A 24,772-nucleotide genomic window follows, 5' to 3' on the forward strand; every position below is an offset into this window, starting at 1 on the left:
TATGATCAAGATTCAAATTCGACTGTGCAGTCCTAGTCCTATCGTTCTTCACTATGGGGGCACGAGTATGAATGTGCCCCCGTAGTGAAGCACTGCAATTTTTCTGGATTACTTGCAGGAATTTGAAGGGATTAATCATTTTATGAGTCTGCTGATCTCCAAGTGAGAGTTTAGAACACTGAACTAACAGCTTTTTTATTTTTGAGTACAATTTGCTCTGTATGTAAATGAATATTAAAAAAGAAAAGAAAAGAAATTCTATAATGCGTTTATACATAATTCGGGGAAAGCTCAACGTGCACTCCCACATTAGTATAGAAGAGCATGCCCACTGGATGTACTACATCTTTATCTTCAACTTCTCTTTGTTTTTAATACATTTCTTCTGCTTTTCTCTTCCTATTTATCTCCCTCATACCTCACACTGCTGAATTATATTTGATTCATGGGAAAGTTGCTGCTCTTGTCTGTGTTCCAGCACCGTTATGCTCTCATAAAATTTGGCTTTGATTGATTACCTGCATTTCTCTATCCCTTCCTCCTTTTCTATCCCTCTCTCTAGTCCATTAGTTATGGTAATGTTGGGTTAAATACATCTTAACTTGCTGGTGATTGATTTACACTTCCACACCCATAAGCATCCCCTCCCTTTCTTCCCTCCTCTCCCGCACTCTCCCAGCAGTGTAATGCATAACTTTTGAGGACAGATGCTGTTAGTGTTTGGAGCACTCAGGCTAAAAGGCGGGCATAGCTGACAGCTCCACTGTACAGCCTGCTGACAGAGCTCGAGCTGAGGGGTCAGATGATGAATCTGCTGTGTCACACAACTACACAGAACTAAGTGTAATGCTTCTGCCATCAAGACTCACATGGCGTATGTGACAGACACACAACATAGATCTATATATCTATATATATAGCTTGCTTTATTTTTAAAGCAGAGCAAAAAACACACAAAAGACAGTCTTACTAGCTTATTAGAAATGATAGTTGCTGTTTGAGCATTGTCATAATATATGGTAAAGTGCACTGCAGTCAACCTGCAGCATGCAGGGCTTTACCTCACCCTGTTTATAGTATTGATCAGATGAAACTGTCTTGCTCAAAACACTTTGTTATAACACTGAACTGAAATGGCAGTTTTGTTGTTTCATATTTGCAGCAGTCATTTGTAACTATAATTTTTTAGCTATTACTGTGGCTGGAAAATAACATTTTATTGGTTTTCAGCTCACATTTGTCTTGATCATGTAACAGTGCACTGGCCATAAATTAACATTTTTAATCAATCCAATTATACTTTTACTCTTCTTTTATTCCACTCATATTTTTCTTGTTCTTAGTCTGTTTTGCAGAGTTACAGATAATCCAGGTAAGCTGTTGTTTTTGAAAAAACTGCTAGAATTTACAACACTACACACAGCCACTTTATTAGGTACATCTGTTCAGTTACTCATTAACGCAAATACGCAAACAACCAAACACATCCAGGCATGTCGATATGGTCAAGTGGTTCTGAACATGTATTTTAGAAAGTGCTGATTCACACATATTTTACTGCACATATCTCTGGAATGGTCTGAAAAAGAAAAATAATAATAATATAAATATGTTACCTAGATATTAACTTAAAGTAGGGACCACTTGTCACAAGATATGCAGAAGAGCATCTATGAATGCACAACACAGCTAACAATGAAGGAGATGGGCTACAGCAGCAGAAGACGTCACCTGGTATGCTTCCTGTCAGCTAAGAACAGGAAACGGAGGCTAAAACTTGTATGGGTTCACCAAAAAAGATAAGCAGAACATTGAAAAACCATCTCCTGGTCTCATGAGTCTCAATTTCTGATGAAACATTCAGTTCTGAAAGCAAAAAACAATCCAACCTGGCACTAATAACGTGTAACTAATAAGGTGGCTGAAAAGTGTACAATTCATGACCTCATGCTTTAACTCTAACTAGCTTGCTTTTACCAAACTTGACATATTTGATCGAACAAAAGTAAATAAAGATAAATAAATAATATGCCCAGCATAACTACATACTTTCAGGCAATAATATTTTGGCTTGAAAATTTAAAAAAAAAACATGATTGATGTATTTTCTCTTTTTAAGGACTAATATAAGTTTTTCTTGTGAGGAAGTTAATGGGCCTCAAAGACATTAAAGAGATGTCTACAACTTGAAAGTTTGTTACATTGAAAGAAGAGAAAGAACATGCACGTCGACAGACAAACACACACAACATCCCATTCACACCCTGACAAAACACAGGCTCGTGCTCACATGCTGGGTGTTAATGTGAAAGCCTGAACACTTCAGGGACCCAGTGATCCCCAGATCCATCTCTGACCTGACAGCAGTCCTCCATTAGCCTCACACGCACACGCACACACAAATGCTGCAACAGAATGCACTCCTAAAATACTCTGTCAAACACACATGTGGCACACATACAGGATAGATCTGAGCTGGAGAGCAGGCGTAGAGTCATGCACAGAAGTCACAGAAACCAGACACACAGTTGCTGAACCCAAAACATAGCACTTGGAGTAAAATATCTAAACAATTCCTTTGTGTAATTAAAATTCTCCAAATCATACAAGTAAGCACAAAAACAAAGGCACTTTAGAGAAAGCACATATTAACTAATGCAAATGTGACGCGAGGTCGTCTCACCTGTCGCGGTCCCCAGCTGTGATGTTATGAAGGTGATTAGCAGCTCCATCAGCACATGCCCTCAAGAGAGCTATAGAAAGAAAGACGCATATTTATCCAGTTTGTTTGAAATAAATGGTGCATATTTCTACAATTTCCTCTAAAGGTGCAACAAGATTCTCTTCAAACCTTTACAAACACACATGTAGTGTTGATCAAGTCTCTTATGGATCGGTAACCTGGATACAGTCACTTCAGGATTTCTTGAGTCAATTTTTATTTTACCATATACCATAACTTTAATTTTTTTTCCATATGCCTCATTACCATAATTAAGAAATGTGCCATTATGAGTGCGAAAAATAAAATAATTAAGGAGCGTGTATATTTAGATATGCTATCATTATGAACCAGCTCACACGCGACAGCTTTCCACTGTCACTTCTAATAAATGTAATTCACACTCGCTCTTTTTATCCCCGAAAAGTTTCCTTTCAAAATGTGTCAAGTGTTGTTGTTTTTTTTTTCAAAAAACACATTTATACAAGGGACTTATATAACATTAACAATGTGTTATTTTTAACAAAGTACTTTGAACGCCAACATCAGCATTCCAAAGGTTTTTTGATAAATGGATTTACTTCAATCACTGCAGAAATGTACAAAGTTTGAATAAGGTCCAAATTAGTTAGAAAGAAACCACTTTCTCCCAATGAAAACATTACAAGCGGCGCGTTCCACAGTGCCAGCAAAGCATTATGGTTAAAGCTATTTGACCCTTTAAAAGGGAAAGGCAGCGAAAGAGCACTTATCTTTTTAGCTTTAAGTAACACTCAAATGATGGGATTATTTGCCATTCTTAAAATATTATTCAAGTTGCACTAAATTAGATGCAAACCATTTGCAAATGTATGCTCTCTCTCTCTCTGCTTCTATTCTATTCAAATTTAACACGCAACCTATTTTTTAAGAGCCCTTTTCTGTTTAGGGCTGCCGTGTTCACACAAGGGAAAACTTCAAAGGATCAGCCAAAGTTTTACTTTCACCTTGTTTAAAACTAACTAAAGCCTGCACCACAGAGACGGGCAACACTCGTGCATTTTTATGTCTCTAAAGCTTTCTTTTCAAGAACTGTGTCCATTCCCCCAACCCAGTACTTTTCATACGCTTGATATAACTCTGTGTTGTGTTTGGAACACGGAACCCCCCAAAGTTTACTTCAGATTTAATGTGAACTTAGAAAAGACGACATTAGTCTAAATAAAGTGGTATTTAGCGTTTGAATATTACTTTGCATTCCTAGGTGTTTCATTATTAACTAAACAATGCTGAAAAGATGTTTGGCTGTGGTATAAAAAAAAAAAAAAAAAAAGGAAAAAAAACTCACACTCCTGGAGAAAGACGCACTGATTTTCACACCTCATACATGCACATACTGAGTGAACTGTGACAAGAAATACAACAGATGTACAACAGTGTCAACTTGAAATAGGTGCTAAAACCGACTTCCATTACTTTTACATATGGCACAACTTTTAACACATCAGCAGCACCGTGGCTTCTAAAAATATGTGAAGGACTTAACAATGTACATCACACCTACATACTGTAAATCACATTTAAACGTATGCTAAATTGGACGCAATTAGCGAGATAAAAGGAGAAGAATGATTATTCTCACATTCTGAGTCTAACTCTCCTCACCCTTAGCTCTTAAAGAGTGACAACGCAGATGCATTTGCACTGATGTAAATAAGACACTTATACGGAAGGTACTGCTTTTATTCATAACCTCCACCACCTGCTGCCGATGTTTCACGTCAAGAAATGATTGGAATGTAAATGACTCATTATCTCTGACAGAGAGCAAAGGCTGAGAAACTTTTCAAATGACAACTCCTCAAAAAACAGAACTTTCCTTTAAGACCGGTGACAGACTGTGAAGCTATCAGTCATTATCTGTGTATAAGTGTGCACACACACACAGACACTGAATAATTTTCAGACTTCACACAAATTTGAGAACAGTAACTTCTGTCTGTCAGTTGTTTTTTTTGCAGCTCTGTCTATATTGCATTCCGTTTAAGCGTACAAACACATGTGGTTACAGTAAATCTAAAAGCCTTACCAACATCAGAAAAATGTTTCAAAATGATGTATTGTCATTTGTAGCCATGATTATTACATGCAATAGCGTGGCTATATTTATTTTACTTGTAGTGATCTGGTAATCTCGACACATTCAAGTTGTAAGAAAAAGAGCTGCTAGTCCGTCACTCAGTAACACTTTAGAGCCGGAGACTTCTCCTAGACAATACTTGTTTAGATGTGCAGTACTTCCAGTAGTGTCTAAAAGACCATTTTAACTTTACATGACTTTAAAATGCAAATAGAAAATTTTATAAAAGATTGTTTTTACAGTACAACCTCCTGCCTGACTTAAAATAAGGACAGTTTACAGCAATGAGTTAAAAAAAAGCAATCTCATAAGATAATAATTATTGAGCAGTTGTGTAACAGCACAAAACCAAAAGCTATGTATTTGTTAAGCAAGCAAGAAACTACCTGTTCTTAACAAGTGTTAGCATGACTCTGCTCAATAGGCGACCAATTAATTTGTTATATTTACAGTTTATTTCGAGTAAATGGGTTAAGAAAGTGTCCTATAACATTTTGCTGCAAATACAATGATTTCTTGGCGAATGATCATCTTGCAAGTGGCGTTTGCAGACACACAGACAGTGATTTGGTGTATTATAGCGAGAATGTTTGCATGTTAAATGTCAACTGATGTAGAGGCCTGAAATATATTTCTCCATAGCTTTGCCAGTGGTCAGAAAATTGCTTGAGGAGCATTTATTTGGTCAGACAGTCAGCTGACATGTGACTGATAATCCCCATTTAAAGACATTTTATACATGATACGGTGTGGCCATGCTGAAGTAAACTGAATTAGCGTCAGCCCTTGGGACCAGGTTGGATCAAATGCCTGTGACTCACTGGCTAATTTTCTATGGTTACTTGTATTTTTTCCCCTCTAAATTGTCACTGTGAAGGCCTTTGCTTCATTTCTGCATGTCAAATACTCAGAAAGTGAGTTCTCCTGCTTTAACATTGCTATTCTTGACACAAATCCTTTAGAGTCAGAAATGTGCACACAACAGATTTCTCAATGTCCCATTTGTCTTCATCACAGTAAATGGCTCAAGTGGGTAAACCGAACTTGAGAAAGATTATCTCTCCATCTGTACTCTATCCACAGGCAGTAAAATCTAATTACTGTTATTCTGTTGTTTGAAGAAGACCCCAAATACAACAATTAACTCATCTTCTCCTTCACATTAGGGCATTTGAGCCTAACAAGCTCATTCACATACATACAAACACAGCGGCATAAAGGTTTTGGGAACCCAGAATTTATGTCACTGTTAAACTGATGTCCAAAAGGCATGATGTTAAATATTAAATATTACTTTCTACATTATTAATTTTATTTTGTATATTTTCAAAGGAAAGAGTGAAGGAGTGCTATGCTAAAGTTCGGACAGAGTTCAAACTTTCATAACTTTTACCAAGGTCTCAGACCTTTATTACTCTGTTAAGGCTATGGCTTCACAGAGTGTCCTTTTAGCCTGTTCAAAAGCTAAAAGGGCATAGGATGCAAATTTCAATGTTATACATAGTGCTTAGACCTTGTCCTATCAATCAGCAGTCATGGGTAAGCATAAGCAGCTGCCTAGCATTCTGAAAATAATTGATGCCCATAGAGAACAGACGAAAAATGGTTTTGGGGTAGCCACTTGCTCATTTAATAATACAGTTAAGAAATAGAAATTAACAAGTATGTGGAGGTCATGCTAAGATCTATAAGAGAACTTTCCAAGAAAATTGTTCACAGGATGAGCAGAGTGGCAAATCACTTATTTCTCCAAAAGAGGCCTTGAAGAAGATTTTGAAGCCTCTGTAGTGGTGGTGTAACAATCTTAATGTATCTTGGAAACAGGGTCTGTGGACTGACAAAGTTATAACAGTTTTGTTTTTTCTGTATTTTTGAAGCAGAAACACATTTGGATTTTAAGAAAAGGCTGAAGAAGTTTGGTGGAAGCATATGGATAACTTGTCTAAGGAGCTTGGAAATAAAAGACTTTAACAGTTGGTTTACGACACCAACTGTCTGCCATCTATAATCCAGTTTTGAGAACCCTTCCCAGACGCCTTAACACCCACTCACATCCTGGGCCACCTGACCTCAGGAAATCACATGATAGGGAGGGGCCAGGTTTCACAATGAGCTCACCTGAAACCCTGGCTGATTGTGACCCACACCCATTTTCACACCTCGGCTCATGTGATTAGGTAGAGGATCATCAGGGGGTCCTTTGTCCCTCTTTGGAGGGAAACTTCCACTGGGTTTAAATCTGGGACTCTCCACCATTTTACCCTTAGAACTGAAGCTTCTTGGATGAGAGGTGAAACGTCTTCAAGCAACTTAAACAAGTCCAGACGCTTTTCTTTCCAAGCTCCTTAGACTACGATGACCTGGATGACTGACAACCTTCACAGACATATGGATAAATTAATCATCCTTTGAGCTTGTGTTTAGTCCAGTCAGTGGCACAGGAAAGAGTTCATTGGCAGAGCAATGAATGGATTCAATCAAAATCAGCAAATTTTGTAATCAAACTTCATATTGTCTAAAAATGCTGAAAAAAGGATGAAGAGGATGGCTTCTATAACAGGAAAATCATCCTCTAAAGCCCACCAATCGACTAGGTAGGGTGACCTCTTTAGGTAAGACATGACTGAAAGTCTGTGGATAGACATCCAAAAAGCAGGGCATCAGGGGAACAAGCATGACCTGAAGCCTTTTGTAGTGAATAATAATAATAGAAAATCCTTCAAAAAGAATCAAAAGACTCTTATCTCTACAAAAAGTACTTACAAGCTTACCAAAAAGGAAGTTATTGTATACTCGCAATGTGCTGTGAAAAAACGTTTGCTTTAAGGTTTTTTTGGGGGGGGGGATTCTTTGTATTTTTTATTATTTCAAACTGTGAAAGCCAGAAATAAAAAAAAAATATGAAGAAAAAAAATAAGAACAATTAAAATATTAAAGAATTCCATTTGGAAATCAGGCCACCTTTGACTCGCTCAGACTCGCAGTAAGAAAAATGCTAGGGACCCAAACGTCTGGATGCCACTGTAGATCTCTCATCATTCCTGATGGCAATATGATGTGAGCTGAGTGGGGACAGCAGAAGAAATGAAGAGGAGATGACCTTGTAAATAAACTACTGACTCTAATCCCTCCCTGCAGGCTTCCAAGACATCCTGACTTGTCATTCACTCTGCACTTCCACACACACGTAACTAAACCTGTAATTTTACCAGTTTTTGACAAACTGTGATGCTGCTTTAGGTATGATGTGGAAACACCCACATATGCTCATGTGTGACTGTGCTATAAATGTATATTTATATATTGTTATATTGTACATACAGAAAGCCTGTATTGATGGGTTTTTGCTAGGAAGATTAATACCTGTCAGGTTGGGGCTTTAGCTCTGTACAGGAGAGGGCAAACGGTCACGACGAGTGGTGAAAAGATTATTATCCTTATTATGATGCCTCGACACCCTCACTTCATCTATCATACCACCTCCCCCCTCCATATTTCACCCTGTCCTCAGATCCACTACGCACCCCACACCTTTCCTCAAATATGATTGATTCCCTGCACAACCATCTCATTTTCTATAACTCAACTCTGATACTTCTTACACTACTCTAGCCTTCCCTTTATTACTCTAGGTGGTAAATTTTCAAATCTTTTTCTCCCCATCCGTCTTTGAAAGTCTTGTTGGAATTTTTGGAGCTCCAACCTTGCTAATGGCTTCTCTCTTTGAATTCTCCACATACCTATTAGCTCCATCTGATGTGTTCATAAATGCTTCTTACTGGCAAGGCTGATATTCCTGATGGGTGATGTTTGCAACCTTCAACTTTAGCAAGCTGCTCAACGTCATCAAATGACTGATTGATGCACTTGTAGCCAACTCAGGTCAGTTTTGTTTTGCAGACAGGGTCACCTTCACTGAATCACCTTGATTTGCTAAACTGCTTGTTTGTGTTGCTGTTCAATGAGCAAGTGAGGAATCTCAAAGCAAGTAAATGCGTGACTGAGTGAATGAGTGAGCGGGTGACTGATGATGAGTGAAAGGTTGGGTTGGTGAGATAAGCAGGTTGATCTCACTTCACAACATTACACTTGGCACCAGTAAATGAGTTTCCCCTTTGATCAGCTTTGCGCTCTTGTAGCCTCCATCACCGCTGTGCTCCCTGCTGCTCTACCTCTCCCACAGGTAATGAGGGGTGGGGGGCCCCAGGGGCACCAGATCAGAGGACCTGAAAGTGTGTGCATGTTTGTGAGATACTCCAGATGTTTGTCTATGTAAGGGTGGAGACCTGGCTATGATGCCTCCAGGTGAACAACCATTTGGAGAGTGGCTCGCACTCAGACACGCTCATGCACACGCAGGCATCTGCTTAGCCAAAAACAAAATTAAAAATGCATCGCACATCAAGCATGGGATGATAAACTTGCCACAACTGTGTTTACCATTGAACCATGAGAGATCTGAGAAGCGCCACTCACACACAATCATCATCTTGTCAAAACTTCTTGAAGTCCCAGTGTGCACTGCTGCCAAGACCAAAACTGATCAAAACTCTTTTTGTGTTCAAGAGAGCCTCGCAATTTGACATCAAAACCACAGCATTGTTTTGGCACTTCAGAAAGCAGCCAAAATCACTTTTTTCATCAAAGTAACACTGTCTTAGCACAGCCAAATGCACAAATCATCGCATGACACAATCAAGCCGCATCATGTTTTCAGCTGCTGCCAAATGGTGCACTTGCTCTGTTTGATGATTTTTATGATTCTTGCGTCCGTCATACAGCAGCGAATTGAACGTGATAACTAACAAAATTGTCACATTGCAGCTGTGTGCCCCACCAGGTGAGGCTGTAGTTTAAACACATGTCAGTCAGTCTAATGACTTATATAGTCAAGACCCTGAACCTACCTATTAGATGGACACCAAAGATTAGTGTCAGCATGTTCTCCTAGGTTACAGGAAAACAGAGTGCAGTGAAGATGCGGTCATTGCTATACTATTTAATCCCTCTATTTGTGTTACATTTTCCAGTAATTAAAAAACTCTGGCCATCAAAATGTAATCAGAAGTGTGAAGAAAATTCTCTCAAGACATTCAACGGATTAATGAAAATTTAATGGGACAGACAGCTTTTTGGGTATATATGCACTCATATGTATATTTTTTCTTTATACAATTATATAGAACTATAGACATAACAAAAAGAAAAGAAAAGCAATCTTCATCATGTTGGGTAGCAGGCAGGTTTTGGTGTGAAATCTCATCAGGAAGATTGGTTTGTCTTGTGTTATTAAACACTTTTCACTGGTTCTCTTATGCAAAAGCAAAAATCAAGTGAGCAACATATTTGTTACTATACAGCTGCTGTGCGATGGATAAAGCGGAGGTGCCTCTTTTTTGCTAAGTTGATAAGAATATCAAAGCCACATTCATTAAAATTCCACCTGAAGTGGTTTCAATCCCACGTTTGCCTTCAAAGTTATTTTGTTTACTAACCTTCCTCCATGACTGGATAAGTTTGCTAATTACATACATCATATTTCATATATTAGCGTACAGTTTTATTGTATTTTCAGGTGATCATCAAAACTGAGGGAAAACCAGTGATCCAGGTCAAATAAATGAGAATTTTAAAGTTATTCTAGTTCAGAGCGGTGCTGTTTTTGATCAGTGATTAAAAAGAAAAATAAATAAACAAAGCTATAGAATGTAGGTTATCATGACACTGCCTGGTTTATATATTTAATACATCACAGTCAGCTAGCATAACTCCATGCATCAATGCATCTAATAAACAACACCTTAGGGAGTCTGAAGCTCTACTTTTGTTCAAAAATCTATTTTTAATCTATTTTTAATCTTTTAACAACTAGTCTTACACACATATTTTCTGAGTTTCTTTTTGTTTTATACTCTGATAAAGTGACTCAGACTATTCATGGAGTTCTTGCATGCCCCCTAGTTACCACAAGGAAGTGCCTAGAATCTAAGAGATTTCCTTGGTCCATAAACTACCAGCAAACTTGTGACCAGCAGGTTGCTGATGTGAAAGTGACTGAGCACAATTCTACTCATCTTCAACAACAACGATCAAAATGCCCTTGGCCATAACTGCTTTTCTGAGTGTGCTAAAGTGGAGCCATTCAGTGAGCTTGTACTGTGCAACTACGATTGTACAGCCAATTCTGCATTAAATTTTCTGATAGACTGGCGACCAATCCAGGGTGTACCTGCCTTTCACCCATTTCTTTGTAATTTAGAGTCTGGACTGTACAGACAAATACCCAGAGCTTATTTGCCTTTTAATAAGCCCGTATAATGTACAGGGTAAGGCTCTGGCTGTATGTGTACGTATGCACCAAGCAACACTTCAGAGTATCTAGCCTACTTGGAGTTTCCAAGTGGTATCCTGGTCTTTGGTTATGAGTATGTAGTTGGGAAATACTTATTTATTCCTCTGCTGACTTTCTATGTTTGCTTACTTCCAAAGACACGATCTCTAATTTTTACTGTAGTTTAATTTTAATGGAGGCATATGGAATATCAACCGAGAATCCAGGGGGAAAAAATACATTACATATAAGTTACAAATGGATTTGCATGTGACTGAAAAAAAGATTTTATCCCCAAGAAAAACAAGTCTTAGTACTTGGTGGAAAACCCTTTGTTGGCAAACAGATGTGAGATGTTTCTTGCAGTTGGTAACTGTCTCAATTTCAGGATGGATTTAGGCCCACTCCTCTTTGCATAATTTCTCTAAATCTTTTAGGTTTCTTGGCTGCTGCTTGGCAATTTGAAGTTCTTGGTATCTCCACAGGTTTTCTACAGGACTGATGTCTGGAGACTGGCTAGGCCACTCTATGATCTAATTGCACTTCTTTAGTCACTCCTTTGTTGTGTGGCTTTTGGGTCATTGTAAAGTTTGATTTAGACTTCTAAGGGAAATTTACGTCCTGACTTGCATACAGTGGCTTGTAAAAGTATTCGGCCCCCTTGAACTTTTCCACATTTTGTCACATTACAGCCACAAACATGAATCAATTTTATTGGAATTCCACGTGAAAGACCAATAAAAAGTGGTGCACACGTGAGAAGTGGAACAAAAATCATACATGATTCCAAACATTTTTCACAAATAAATAACTGAAAAGTGGGGTGTGCATAATTATTCAGCTCCCTGAATCAATACTTTGTGGAACCACCTTTTGCTCCAATTACAGCTGCCAGTCTTTTAGAGTATGTCTCTACCAGCTTTGCACATCTAGAGACTGAAATCCTTGCCCATTCTTCTTTGCAGAACAGCTCCAGCTCAGTCAGATTAGATGGACAGCGTTTGTGAACAGCAGTTTTCAGATCTTGCCACAGATTCTCGATTGTGTGTACACCACTTTGTATTGGTCTTTCACGTGGAAGTCCAATAAAGTGGCAAAGTTCAAGGGGGACTTTTGCAAGCCACTGTATTAACCAGAAACTCCTGCCATCCCTACACTGCAATCTTCCACCCCATTCAAGACAAGGTATCCGTGGACCTGATGTGTAGTTACATTTTATCAGAGGAGCACTTCAGGTTACGTAGAAGGTTGAAGCATACAGTTAAAATTGGGGATTGTGCTCTTTGAGTCATACTTGGCATTTCTCCTGCTCCAAAGACTTCTTGAGCAGGGGGGACTTCCAGGTGCTGTAAGTTTCAATCATTGACTGTAGAAAAGATGGACGACGCGACAGTGCCTCCTACCATTGTGCAAAAATGAAGCCAAAATATCCCGCTTGTGGAGGCTGCCATCTTGCAAATTTGGAGCCAGAGTCTGCGCAGTAGTGACTTGAGGTGGAGCGACTGTGTAACGCTCCCACCCACACACCCGCTGGACATGACCGCAAACACGCCCCTTTACACTTTTTACTTAGCCTGCCAGCTCGAGTTTTTTGCTGGTTTACAGCGACTGACGACTCGTTTAATTAAGGTAAATACAACCATGTCACTGTTATAAAATAAAAAAAAAAAAAAAACACGCAGCTTATCATCTTATCTTATCTAAAACATCTAAAATCACTCTGTTATTAAATCTTTTGCTAGATTAGCCGCTAGCATACGCACTGTGTTGGAGGCTTGTTGCTAGCTAGTTAGCGATGCTACACACTTGTTACTCTAATAGTCTGTATTATTGAAGGATTCAGCACTCCTTATGTTTTTTTATCCATTTTTAGACAGCGATGAGATCATCTGCACACTCCACAGTGGCCCAGAGTTACTGTTAATATCAAAAATATAATGCTGTCCTTTGAGATTTTAACATTTAAGACTGTGAGTGTAATGGATCTAAAACTGTTTAAATCTCTACACCCTGGTAACATGGAGACTTTAAAAACAGCAGCACAAGGTTTCAGTAGTGTAGTCTAATTTGTTCTTTTCATTTAATAATAGAGTCCATATTATATCAACAGCTACATTCACCCTGGAGAGAAACTAGTGAGGGAGACCATCAGGACCAAGCTGGGTTTCCTGGGTCCAGAGGTTTGGAGAAACTTCTTGCCTTTCTTTCATCATCTGTCCTGTGCCAGAAGTTCTGTTGACCCACTGCAAGAGGCATCATTTAAGAAACACCAGGAAGACTGAAGCTCATGGCATTGATCAAGCAGGACTCATGATCTTCACCAGCAGCTCCCTCACAGGGAAATCTTCAGCAGGAATTGGTAGGAATTAGAATCAAACTTATGGGAAAGGAGACCTCTTGGACAGCAATCAATGTGATGAGAACTATTGAAAATAAAAGAAAGAATCTTTGGAAAAAAATTATCTGAGGAGAATAAATTTATTTTAGTCTGACTCCAGTCCCAGTAGTTTATGACCTATACTGCAGCCAGACACCAGGGGGCGATAGAGACGTTTTGGCTTCATTTTTGGGGTGCTGTCGCTTCATCCATGTTTTCTACAGTCAATGGTTTCAATCCATTAGCATTGTTTATGATCAGTGATGTTCTTGGTGACTCTGGTCCCAACTGCTTCCAAGCTCTGCCTGTTTTGGGCTGATCTACCACCTCTATGCAAGATCTTGCATAGAGCACCAGACAAAAATCCATGCCAGAGTCCAAGGCATTATCAAGCCAGCCACCAAATTTGAGGGCTCCACCAGACCAAGCTAGATACCATCACAAGGTTAGGCAGGTGTTGTGGCTGATGCGCATATGTTCTTGTTTGACCACAGGTATTTAAGAAATGACAGCCATTGTAGTACTTAGCGATAGTGAGCATAATAGTCTTCAGCTCAAGGAAGTTATACGGTAAAGTCTGTATTGCTTTTCTGCTCTCAAGTTACCCTGTGTGTGTCTGAAGAGCACAGCCTCACTCTAATGCAAACAGACAGCGAGACAGGCGAGAACAGCAGACACAAAGGCAGTCAGACACAAATCAAGAAACCAGAAATTACATTACTGAAATTAACAATATTTTAATTTATTTTTTAATAATTTACCGTCCACCAGTTCATTCATAATGGAAATGCCCTTTTTTAAAAAACAAATTTTGTTTTGATTGTAATAACTGTTAAACTCATTCAGCTAAAGAAGCAATCAAAACAATAAATAAAATTTGTACCAATGCAGAAAGCAGAAAGGAAAAGGAAAAGGTAGGCAGAGAGTGGGGAAGGAGCACTTTCAGTGACATGGCAGAGTGAAGGCCACACAGACTAGAGAGCACAGTATGACAAAAAACAACTGGGGAATACATGTTCGGTGCAAATCAATGCAAATGTGATATAAGTGCTGTAAAAGGGGCTTGTCTGTTGTCTGATCTATATTTGTCATGTGTGAGAAATGTACCTTTACTCCAGAGGATATGTAGGTGGTCCTTATCCAGCGGCTGGTTCAGTATGATCAGACAGATCCTCTGTTTGCCTGAAAGGAACAGACACAAGGAAAAGGGGAAATGTGTAAATAATAAACAATCAGATAGAAAACACAGACGACTGATGGAGCATAATCAGTAACACGTAGCAAAATGGCAACGCTAGAACATGTCATTACTTGCAAGTTCAAATTAATACCTTTAAATCCAGACTGGAGACTGTTTGTCGCATGGAATATATTTTTTAAAAAAAAGAATAAAAAACAAAGCAGCAATAACAAGGTTATTATAAGGCTCCACAAAGGAAAGAAGAAAATAAGAGAGAAGATTAAAAAATGAATTCATTTCAAGCAAGTCTTGGTTTCTTGAGAAATCAAAATTGGTTCCCACTCGATCCAATTAAGCTGCAAAGGGTTTGTTTGCAACAGTAGAAGATAACAAAGCCTAACACCACTATGGACAGTGTGCATCCAGCTCAGACAGTGATTTCCCTTGATTATACTGCCTTTAATCTCTTTAATCAGGGTCACAATCAATGTCTGGATACCTACCATTTGTTAAAGAAAAATAAAGAAAATCAGTACCCACACTTGCACGCATTTCATTTTTTGCCATTTAAAATCTTTAACCTTAGTTACATATCACACATGAAAACAAAGCTAAACCTTTTCTGTCATCCTCATCTCTTTCTTATCAGTGTACCTCTGCGTTTCTTTGTCAAAGTCTCTCTCATGGTGCTGCTTTTCATAAACCCATTTCTTCCCTGAAGCTCCCATCAATCTCGCTTTTAGCTTTTCTTTGCTCTGCTGCTAATGCAGATCCCCTGACTAATACTTTAGAATTGTCATTTATCTATCTGCAGGAAATGGGAAAAAATGGAAACATTCATTGACAATGTAAAAACAGAGCTGCTAGAAAAGCTTTAATGGACCAAAGACTAAAGCACAACCTTTCTTCCCCTCACCATCGCACTTTTCATGCTCATTTATCTTTCGCTCTCATGTCTGCTCTTATAAATGCTTTCCCATCAATGTTTAAGGCTTTCTTTTATAACAAATCCAAAATGCTATCTGCAACTTGAAACACCACCTTGCGATTACTCTCTCCTAAAGCAAATTTATGTAAATTCCATAACTGCGAAACAAGAAATATCCAGTAAAGCCTGTATCCCTCCCAGTTTCCCCAGTATGGAGGAAAAAATGCAAAAGCATAGAAAGAAAAAAAATATATACTTCAGGTTTCATCATCAATTTCTCACAGCAAAATGTGCATCACCTGGGGAAAAAAAGCTCTTTTTTGGGGGGGGATTTTGGACCCTCGGGTGTAAAAAGTGCATTTAGGCTTGGCTGAGAAAGTGTGGAGAAATAAAATGTCCTTTGGGTTTGTGACTTTGTTGCAGCAGTGGGCTTGATGTTGTTAAAAAGTTCACATCACTAGAAGGTCATTTCCAATCCAAAAGCCAAACCCCAGCCGGCTGTGGTAAAAAAGTCGAGGAAAGGAAGAGAGGATAAAGAGGCGACACAAAGGAGGGGGAAAAGAGAGCACGATGCACGGGCGGGGGTAGGTGAGGTGGAGAAAGAGGAGGAGAAGATTTGTCAGTCTTGTCTCTTAATTGGCTGGAGGTGTACAGAGAACAAAAGGCAAACTCAACCAGCCGTGACTTTTCAGATAACCCTTCGACACACAAACACTCACCTTCCCACCCCACCCCCCACACACAAACAGACACACACAAGAGGAGGCGCGTGGCCTTTCCTGCACTCCGTTTCAAAGAAATGTCACCTTGGGATTCTCTTAAAAGTGCCAGACAGCATAAATACTACAAACACGCGTGCACACGCGCGCACACACGTACGGAGTATCCAAAACACATAAGCTGGCACAAAGATATTCCAGAAATAAGTATTTATAATTAAAATGATGAAATTTAAAAGGCTAACTGTGCACACTAGGGATTTTAAAATGCAGACATCCAGGGGCTGTTCTTATATCCTCCTCAGAGAGTCTAGATAAGTATTTCCTCCAAGAGATTAAACTAAGGAAGCCATATAAATATATTCTAAAAGTGTATCGCTATACTGTGCACTTGGGTAAAAAAAACTTACACCTTTAATAGCAAGTGACAAATTTATCCACAAAATTATAACACCGGGAGTGTATGTGATTTGGTTGCTTCTGCATCATTCTGCGGATTATTTGCACACCCGGAGAATCTCTAGCGTAAATCTTGGATTTGTACAGTGAGCAAATGCAACATTGCAGCCTGTAACGCTGATCTAACATGCTTGAGTAAACATTTGTTTCAATGAATGCTTCAAAACTGCTGATAGCTTCCTGACATGAGTGAGTGTCTCTTGACTGATGTCGGTCTCCGTGCGTTACTGACTTTCAAGCTGTACACAAATAGAAAATCAACAGCAGTTCTATCTATGGACAAATAATGCACGTGTGTGAGAATGTCAAGTACATACAAACATACCCTGTGCACACAAGCATGCAGCAAAAGTACGCCTCTGCAGTTGAACAAGATGATTGTAGTGCTTTAGACAACAATAAATGAGATGTGACTCAAATGTGCTTTAATGTAATAAATATTTTTGATAAAATATGCTAGATAATTCATTGGAGACCATCACAAGTTGAAAGAGTGCCTTCAAATTATTTATTTCGTATGTCAATGGCAAAACTACAAACTGGGTCAGTTTAATGGAGAGAAACAGCGAGTATGTGCTGAAAGGCAGAAAGCTGAGAATATGCACTCATTGCCCACTATATTAGCTTCTTAACATGAATATTGAATCAGCTAATCAAGTCAGGCATTCGTGATGACCTGCAGAAGTTCAAACTGAACATCAGAATAAAGAAGAAAGGTGACTGAAGGGAGTTTGGACAGTAGAAGTTCAGAAAAACACTGCCTGGTCTGGGTCTGATGAGACGCCTGATCACTCCTTAGTATCAAGCAAACATTGTTTAAACACCACAGACTCATATTGTTGCCGACCAAGTCCATCCCTTAATAACCAGTGTATACCGATCTTCTGATGGATGCTTCCAACAGGATAAGACATCCTGTCACAAAACTCAACTCTACTCAAATGGCCTCCACAATCATCAGATCTGGTGCGATATGGCAGCCTCGCTTCTGTCAGTCTGCCCCAGGGCAGCTGTGGCTACAACTGTAGCTTGCCTCCACCAGTGTGTGAATGTGTGTGTGAATGGGTGGATGACTGGGTGTGTAAAGCGCTTTGGGGTCCCTAGGGGGGACTAGTAAAAGCGCTATACAAATACAGGCCATTTACCATATCTCAGTCGAATAGAGCACCTAAGGGATGTGGTGGAACAGGAGATTGACATCAAGGATGAGAAATCTGAAAAATTAAAGCATTTCTGAATCCAAAAGGGGGTCCAATCTGGTACTAGTGAGGTGTACCTAATGAAGTGGCTTGTGAGTGCACAGCTCTTTATCATAAGACACTTTTAAAACAACTTCTGTAAATATCATAATTGTTGTTTTCAGTCATACTCAAGTCAATTAAAGTTAATTTACTAATTACTTTAGCTCAATTGAGTACAAGCTTTAGATTGTGATTATACTTTATGATCTGATTTAAATCCCTATATTTAGCTCACTCTCAATATAACTGAGAGACAAACTATAAGCATGCAGCTTAATCGTAACATTAGCATTAATAAATGCTCAGCCTAGAGCCAACACATTAACTGATGAACAGAGGCAAGCAAACAAGTTTGTTGTTGTTGTTGTTGTTGTTGCTTTATTCAATTAATATCAGCCTATTTATAGCAAACTGTTCCCAAAATGTTCCCATTTTCAGTTAAACCTTCATTTCCTTCTGTTTCTTACTTTATTGCTAAGAATTTCACGTTCATACAAAATAAACCCAGTAACATTCCACTCTAGGAACTGTGAGGCATACACAAGAAGAGAGATCAGCAGTATAGCTATCCAAACAGTAGCAGGTTGAAGTAGGGTGGTTATAAAAAAATGACAACACTTCAAGAAATGACTTCAAGAATGCAACGAATGCCACAGAGCACCAAGACTGATTAAAAGGACAATTTTTCTAGGACTCAGACCTCAGATTCATCTATATCTTATCAGTAAAACTACACACAGTGTGTACCTGTGATAGTTAGATGCCAAGGAATCCAGAAAGCGTGAGAAAAGCCAGACCTCAGACAGTGCTCAGCATACCGTGGATTTAACATTTTATCATATCTTTTAGTTGAAGAATAATATTTCTAACCTGGGTCAAATTTTCATAAAATGTATTAACTCACCACCAATGACCTGAAATATACTCTTCTACTCCATTATGTTATACGTTGCTTTATAAAGTAATCGGTGGTTCACTGAAACAGATGCAGCAAACATTTATTGAAACACAGTATAAGGTGAATACAACTCAAACTAACTTGAAAGTTGATATTTGCCATGATGACTTTTATTCTTCAAAACAGCCTGAACTCTCTTAGGCAAGCTTTCTTCTTTAAGTAGTCTTCGTGAATCTTTCTCCAGGCTTCTTGAAGGTTGTTTCAAAAGGCTTTTATTCTGCTCTGTCAAGGTGATCCCACACTGCTCCAATAATTTTGAGGTCCCGGCTTCTTCATAACATATTTTCCATTGGGTATTGTATGTTATCTGACTGTACATCCCTATTTCCATCAGTTTCGACAAGATCTTCAACACTACTGACTGAAAGGCAGCTCAAACCATGACAGAGCCATGACAATTCTTAATTTTGGCTTTCAGTTGTTCAGTTTCCTTAAACTTTTTAAGAGCAAACCGCACACCATGCTGTAATATGCCAAGTTTATGTTCCATAGCTTTTTGGAATTCACCTTGTTAAGGCAAAAATATTATTTTATGTCTGTCAAACTGAGTTATCTTTGGCATTTTTCATGGACTGAACTAAACAAATGGAAACAAATGTGTGTGTTATGTGTAGACACAACACTGATTCATTCTTTAGGTAGGTAACAAAAAAAAATGGTTGGCTCCTTGGATGCAAAACATGAAGAAATGAGGGGAACCCTCGAGACTTTTGCACAGTACCGAACTTTTGCAAAGCTTCTTTTCCATTTCTGTTCATGTGGTCAGTAAGGTGGATTATTCTACTTTGTGTTCCTGGTTAGGTCAAAGCACGGTATTAACAGTGGAATTCACGGTAGAGCTGTTGCAGCTGACTGCATTAGATTTTAGCTAATAAAATGAGTACAGTTGTCAGGAATTACATGGAACTAATAAATGTAACTCGAGCCTGAGGAAAGTACAAGTGTCTGCTGTCTGTTCTACAGGCCAAATTGTTGTACGATCCCGTTGACCTTTACAGGTCTGGTAATAACCTGCCCTTCGGCTCACATCAGCTTTCCTTCCTCGAAGCTCATACCACCAGAGAGCTCACATAAACCTTGACCTGAGAGCAGTGGCTAAAGGCAGATATAACCAGCTTCCTTCTCAGGTCTGTAGGGCAGCCAGCCATCTGGAGAGTTTCTTTTTTAGGAGCATCACTGGGCACAGAATGTGTCAGATTATCATTAGGGTAATGGATTCTATTGTAACGTGTTAGCATGCCTTTGGAAATGAGATAATAAATGTGCTATGTACTGAACTTAGACATATTTAATATGGATCTAAAATGTTTTGTTGGAACAAGGAGAATTTATGTGATGTCAGGCATTTCATTCAGACGCAAGAAAGATTATTCGATTTTAGAAAGATCAAACTTAATTAAACCACCCCTTTAAAGCAAAAACATCAAAAACCCCTTTCAGCAAAAGAGAAGGGAAGGCATGTCTCATACATATGTACACTGTTGTCATGAAAGTGCAAGTGATTTGTTTTTGAGTTCTAATTCCCCAAAGACGGTGTGTCGGAGTGAGTGGGAGAAGCAGAGGGAGGAAGACAAGTGTGACAGTGATGCGAGTAAGCGTGAATTTTGATCAGATGCATTGCGATCGTCTGTGTGTGGGTGGGTGCCCCACACAAGAGTATAGTTTGTGTATGACAAAACAACAACAACTGGAAAAAAAAAAAGACGTATGCATCTGTGCATGAACCTTCAGATTTGATTGATTGTGTGCATGTGTTTTTCTGGTGAGGGAATGTGAGTTTGAAAGGCAGTACCTGAGGGCAGCAGGCAGTCCAAAGGTGTCATCTTTTCATCCATGGCTAGGATCCACAGCAGCCTGTCTTCAATCAGTCGACTCACTTGGACTTGAGGAGAACAGGGCATATGTTGCTGCTATTCTTCCTTTTGTCCGTCTGTTTTCTACTTTTATTCTTTGCTTGTAAGCCAACAAAGAAAGAAAGTCATTTAAATGTCTACCTCTGACCAGGCTTGTACTGAACTATTAATTCTCCCTAAAACAAGCAAACTGATTAAAAATACAAACATCCACATGGAAGCTATGCAACTTCAAGGTTTACACGCATGTTTCAACACACAATACCGACACAACAGGGTTGCAACTAATAATTATTTTTCTTTGCTAATATATCTGTCTTCTTTGACTGATGGGTCATGTGGACTTGGCTGCATTTCAGCAAATTTGCCTCAGTCTTCTTGTTTATGTCAATAATCTTCTGGTTTAGCAACAATGACAAACTGATGTGAATTTTTTTTTAATTCACTTTCTGATTAATTTAATCAATTAATCAAGCACAATACCTGTGAAAAATATAACACCATCTGTACTAAAGAGGAACTAAAGTTAAAAATGGAGCCCAGGTAGTTATTGATTGACTAATCTGTTAACAGAAATCTTAACACCCAACCTTTTTTCTCAAATGTGTGGCTTTTGCATATCTGATGTGACAGCAAACTGAATATCTTTTGGGCAGGCTGGAATGTTTGAAGGTCATAATATATGACAGATTCATTAAAGGAAAATTAAAAGCTGTGACTCTGTAAACCGTACCTTATATGAAAAAAGAAAGTAACAACCCTGTAGATAACCAGGGCATATAAAAGCCCAAAAAGGCTAAATACTCCTAAAACCTCACGAACCAGCTGATGACAGCACTAAAACAAATACATACTTCACCTGAATCTGCTCACCTTCCAGCTTTAGCAACCGAAGCAGAGCAAACTACGAAAAAAAAAGTGCAGCAGGGTTTAATGATCATTATAGTACTCTGAACTCAGCTGAACCTTTAACAGCTAGCCCTCGATAACGATCAGACCCTCCCCTCACGGTGGACTCTCAAAGATATAGTGCAGGCAGTTTTTTATTTTCTCTTTCTAAAATAGATTTGTTGTTTAATAGTGGGAAGTTTTCCTGTCTTTCTCCCTCATTTCTCTCTCTCTTTAATACTCCATACACACTCTGGACTGAATGAAAGTACATTGCATCGTCTCGTTGCTTCTTTAATACTAACCGACAAAGAAAATTAGCTCTTGTCACATATTAACACAGCCCTTCTCTTAAGTGCTCGACCTAAAGATCGTTCATTCATTTTCACAAGCATTTCTCCCACTTCACGTGCAACACGTGACGAAGAGAAGTCCTCCCGTCACAGACACAACAGTCCGACTTCAACAAAAGCGACACATAAACACTCTGACTTCACACTGTGAAGCTATCAGTGCTTTACTTTGAAAGAAATCCTTTATACACTCACAGACTTAAGCCGCTTCCGCCATTGATGGAGTAAACAGTCAACGAGAGGGAAGGATGCGTGCAGAGAGGGGAATGATCAGCGGCTCGTGTTTGTTATGGTGACCCCTAGAGGCCAAGCGTGGAAATGGCGCTTCTTTGTGCTCCCAAATGGGAATTCTCCAAGGTAGTCCCAGGGTTTCTTAAGGAAATCTGAACAATTATAAATAATTTAACCTGACAGTTTGATTTATTTCTTTTTTTTTTCTTTTTTTTTTACTATATAAGAGGAAATAACTGCTGTTCTCTCTCCTTTAAGTTTACCTGCACTATCCATGCTATAAGGGCAGCGAAAAGATGTCAAATTTAATAACTACGCAACAAAAAAGCTGTGTTTTTCATTAAAGATGGCAAAACAAATCACATTCAAAAGCTTGCTGTGCTGTCATATTGTGTTTACATGTGGCGTTATATGTAAAATTTAAAAATGTTAAAATGTCAGGAAGCAAATCTGCACTGTTGTCAATGACCCGTGCTTTAGTTTAATGAAGCATTAATAGTCTGACATTTACATGCTTCATTGATTTAGCAGGTGTGGTCCTGCTTTAAGAAAGTACAGCAAGGTGGTGGATTAACCCGTATCCCAGTGTCTTTATCATGCTGCCATTCAAAGGTAGATATGAATGATTTTGAAAATTTGAAACATTTACATCAGTTCTCATGTCTTTATGAGATGTATAGCAAGATATGATAAAACATTTCTGTTTTTTCGGTTGTTTTTTGGCTGTTAAGGTTTCTTAGACATGTAGATTTATTGGTTTAGTGGTTAAGTAGGTCAGGATAATTGAAATAATGCTTCAACGTTAATTTATAGCACCCAGTTACACCCACACCCTATCACTTAGCTTTCCCTCTGCTGTTCTCGTAGACAGGGGCACCAAATCTCACACTTGCTGTACAAAAAAAATGCACAAGCAAAACACAGAAAGGTAAACACACAAAACAAGCACACATACACACACGAATGCGAGCAATAGACTGATGGTGTATGCCTCAGATATCTCCAGACGACAGTAGAAGCACTGTAAAGTGAGCAACCAAATCTTTCTCAAGGTGAAGCCACTCCAGAGGCTCGTTAAAACAAACGTTGTCTCATCAATCAGCAGTTGTTCTATCTCCCTGACACGCTGCACATGCAATGTACACACTCGAAGTTTTGCACAAACATGTATGTGTAAGTCACACGCACGTGCACACATGTGCTACGGGAAGTCATTCATTCTGTGGGCATGCATTATAAATGCATCTATGAATAAATTCCTGGCTCAGTGCATTCTTCATTGGAAAGGATTTCTTTTACAAGCCTACACCCACTGAATGTTTGATCAGATTTCTCTTTCACAGTGCATCCATCTAACCAATCCGCCTCGTTCTTGGACATCAGTCTTTCCAATATTTACTACTATTTCCCTTCCTTTCTCGTTTAGCTTTTTTTTTTTTCCTGTTTAAACTTTTTTTTTGACCCTACACTTCCCCCTCTGAAACACTTTTACTGCTTAGAATTCCCTGATATTTTTTTCAGCTTGACTATTTGTAGGTAGTAACAAAATGTGGGTCAGTGGTGAACTAGATAAAGATGACAATGCAGCCACTTTCTCATGAGCAGTTGAGGTGCGCGGCTATAATGAAACAAGTGATTGATGGACGCTGAATATTTAACAGCTGACGCTACACTGACAACTTTTCTGTCAGTCATTAGAAACTCAGCATGTCACCAACCCGGCACTCTTAGCTCAGGTTGTAAAGAAGGCAGGGATTGCATTCTTTAAAGTGTATTTCAAAGTTGACTGCCAATCTCAGGATTTCCAGTGATGGCAAATAAATCAGTTTTTTTCTGGATTTTGAAGAAACGTTTAATGCAATGGCTTCCTTTGCATTGTGCAAATTGTAAATATTGAGAAGCTCCACCTGCATTGTAAGAAAATTCATGAAACATTTTTAAATGAGCAAACACTCCATTCAGTGACTACAGTTTAAAACGACATACAAAGAAAATTAGCCCCATCTATAATTTATACAACAGAAATATGAACAGATGTATTCTTCTGAGTACCCTCATCATTTCATCTCTTGGTTTCCTTGTACTTCTTGTTTCATATACAATATTTAATAAGATTTTTAATCTAGACTTCGACCAGTCCATTTTGTAACCCTCAATTTCTTCTTTTTGAAGCATGCTTGGTAAATGTGCCAGCGCTTGTAGGATCATTATTCTGCTGAAAAGGTCTCCTTCCAGCTCAGCATCAGCTCTTGGACAGATGGCCTCACATTATCTTCACACACTTTTTGATACAATGAAAAATTCATTATTGAGCCAATGACAGCAAGCTGCCCAGTCCCCGAGGCAGTAATGCAACCCCGAAACATAAAATTTCCACCACCATGCTTAACAGTTGGTGTAAGCTATATTTGGC

The 24,772-nt window shown here is 38.8% G+C and overlaps 1 protein-coding gene across 4 annotated transcripts in view; it reads right to left on the minus strand.

Annotated features, from left to right (window-relative positions):
• Window positions 1-22,375, minus strand: part of tpk1 (thiamin pyrophosphokinase 1) — a 79,099-nt gene extending 56,724 nt beyond the window's left edge. The window contains exons 1-5 of one of the 4 annotated variants that reach the window (XM_006794676.3): window positions 22,324-22,360; window positions 21,761-21,791; window positions 20,827-20,987; window positions 14,657-14,731; window positions 2,684-2,753 (exon numbers count right to left, since the gene is read on the minus strand). In XM_006794676.3, the coding sequence (XP_006794739.1) occupies window positions 2,684-2,753; window positions 14,657-14,731; window positions 20,827-20,935 (254 nt within the window). In that variant the 5' untranslated portion in view covers window positions 20,936-20,987; window positions 21,761-21,791; window positions 22,324-22,360. Of the gene's footprint in view, window positions 1-2,683; window positions 2,754-14,656; window positions 14,732-20,826; window positions 20,988-21,746; window positions 21,792-22,323 lie in introns of all 4 variants that reach the window. The other 3 variants (XM_035909441.2, XM_006794677.3, XM_006794680.3) reach the window with 3 other exon arrangements.
• Window positions 22,376-24,772: the final 2,397 nt, after the last annotated feature.

This window comes from Neolamprologus brichardi, chromosome 9 (assembly GCF_056152115.1).
Source record: "Neolamprologus brichardi isolate AB-2024 chromosome 9, ASM5615211v1, whole genome shotgun sequence".
Classification (NCBI taxonomy): Eukaryota; Metazoa; Chordata; class Actinopteri; order Cichliformes; family Cichlidae; genus Neolamprologus; species Neolamprologus brichardi.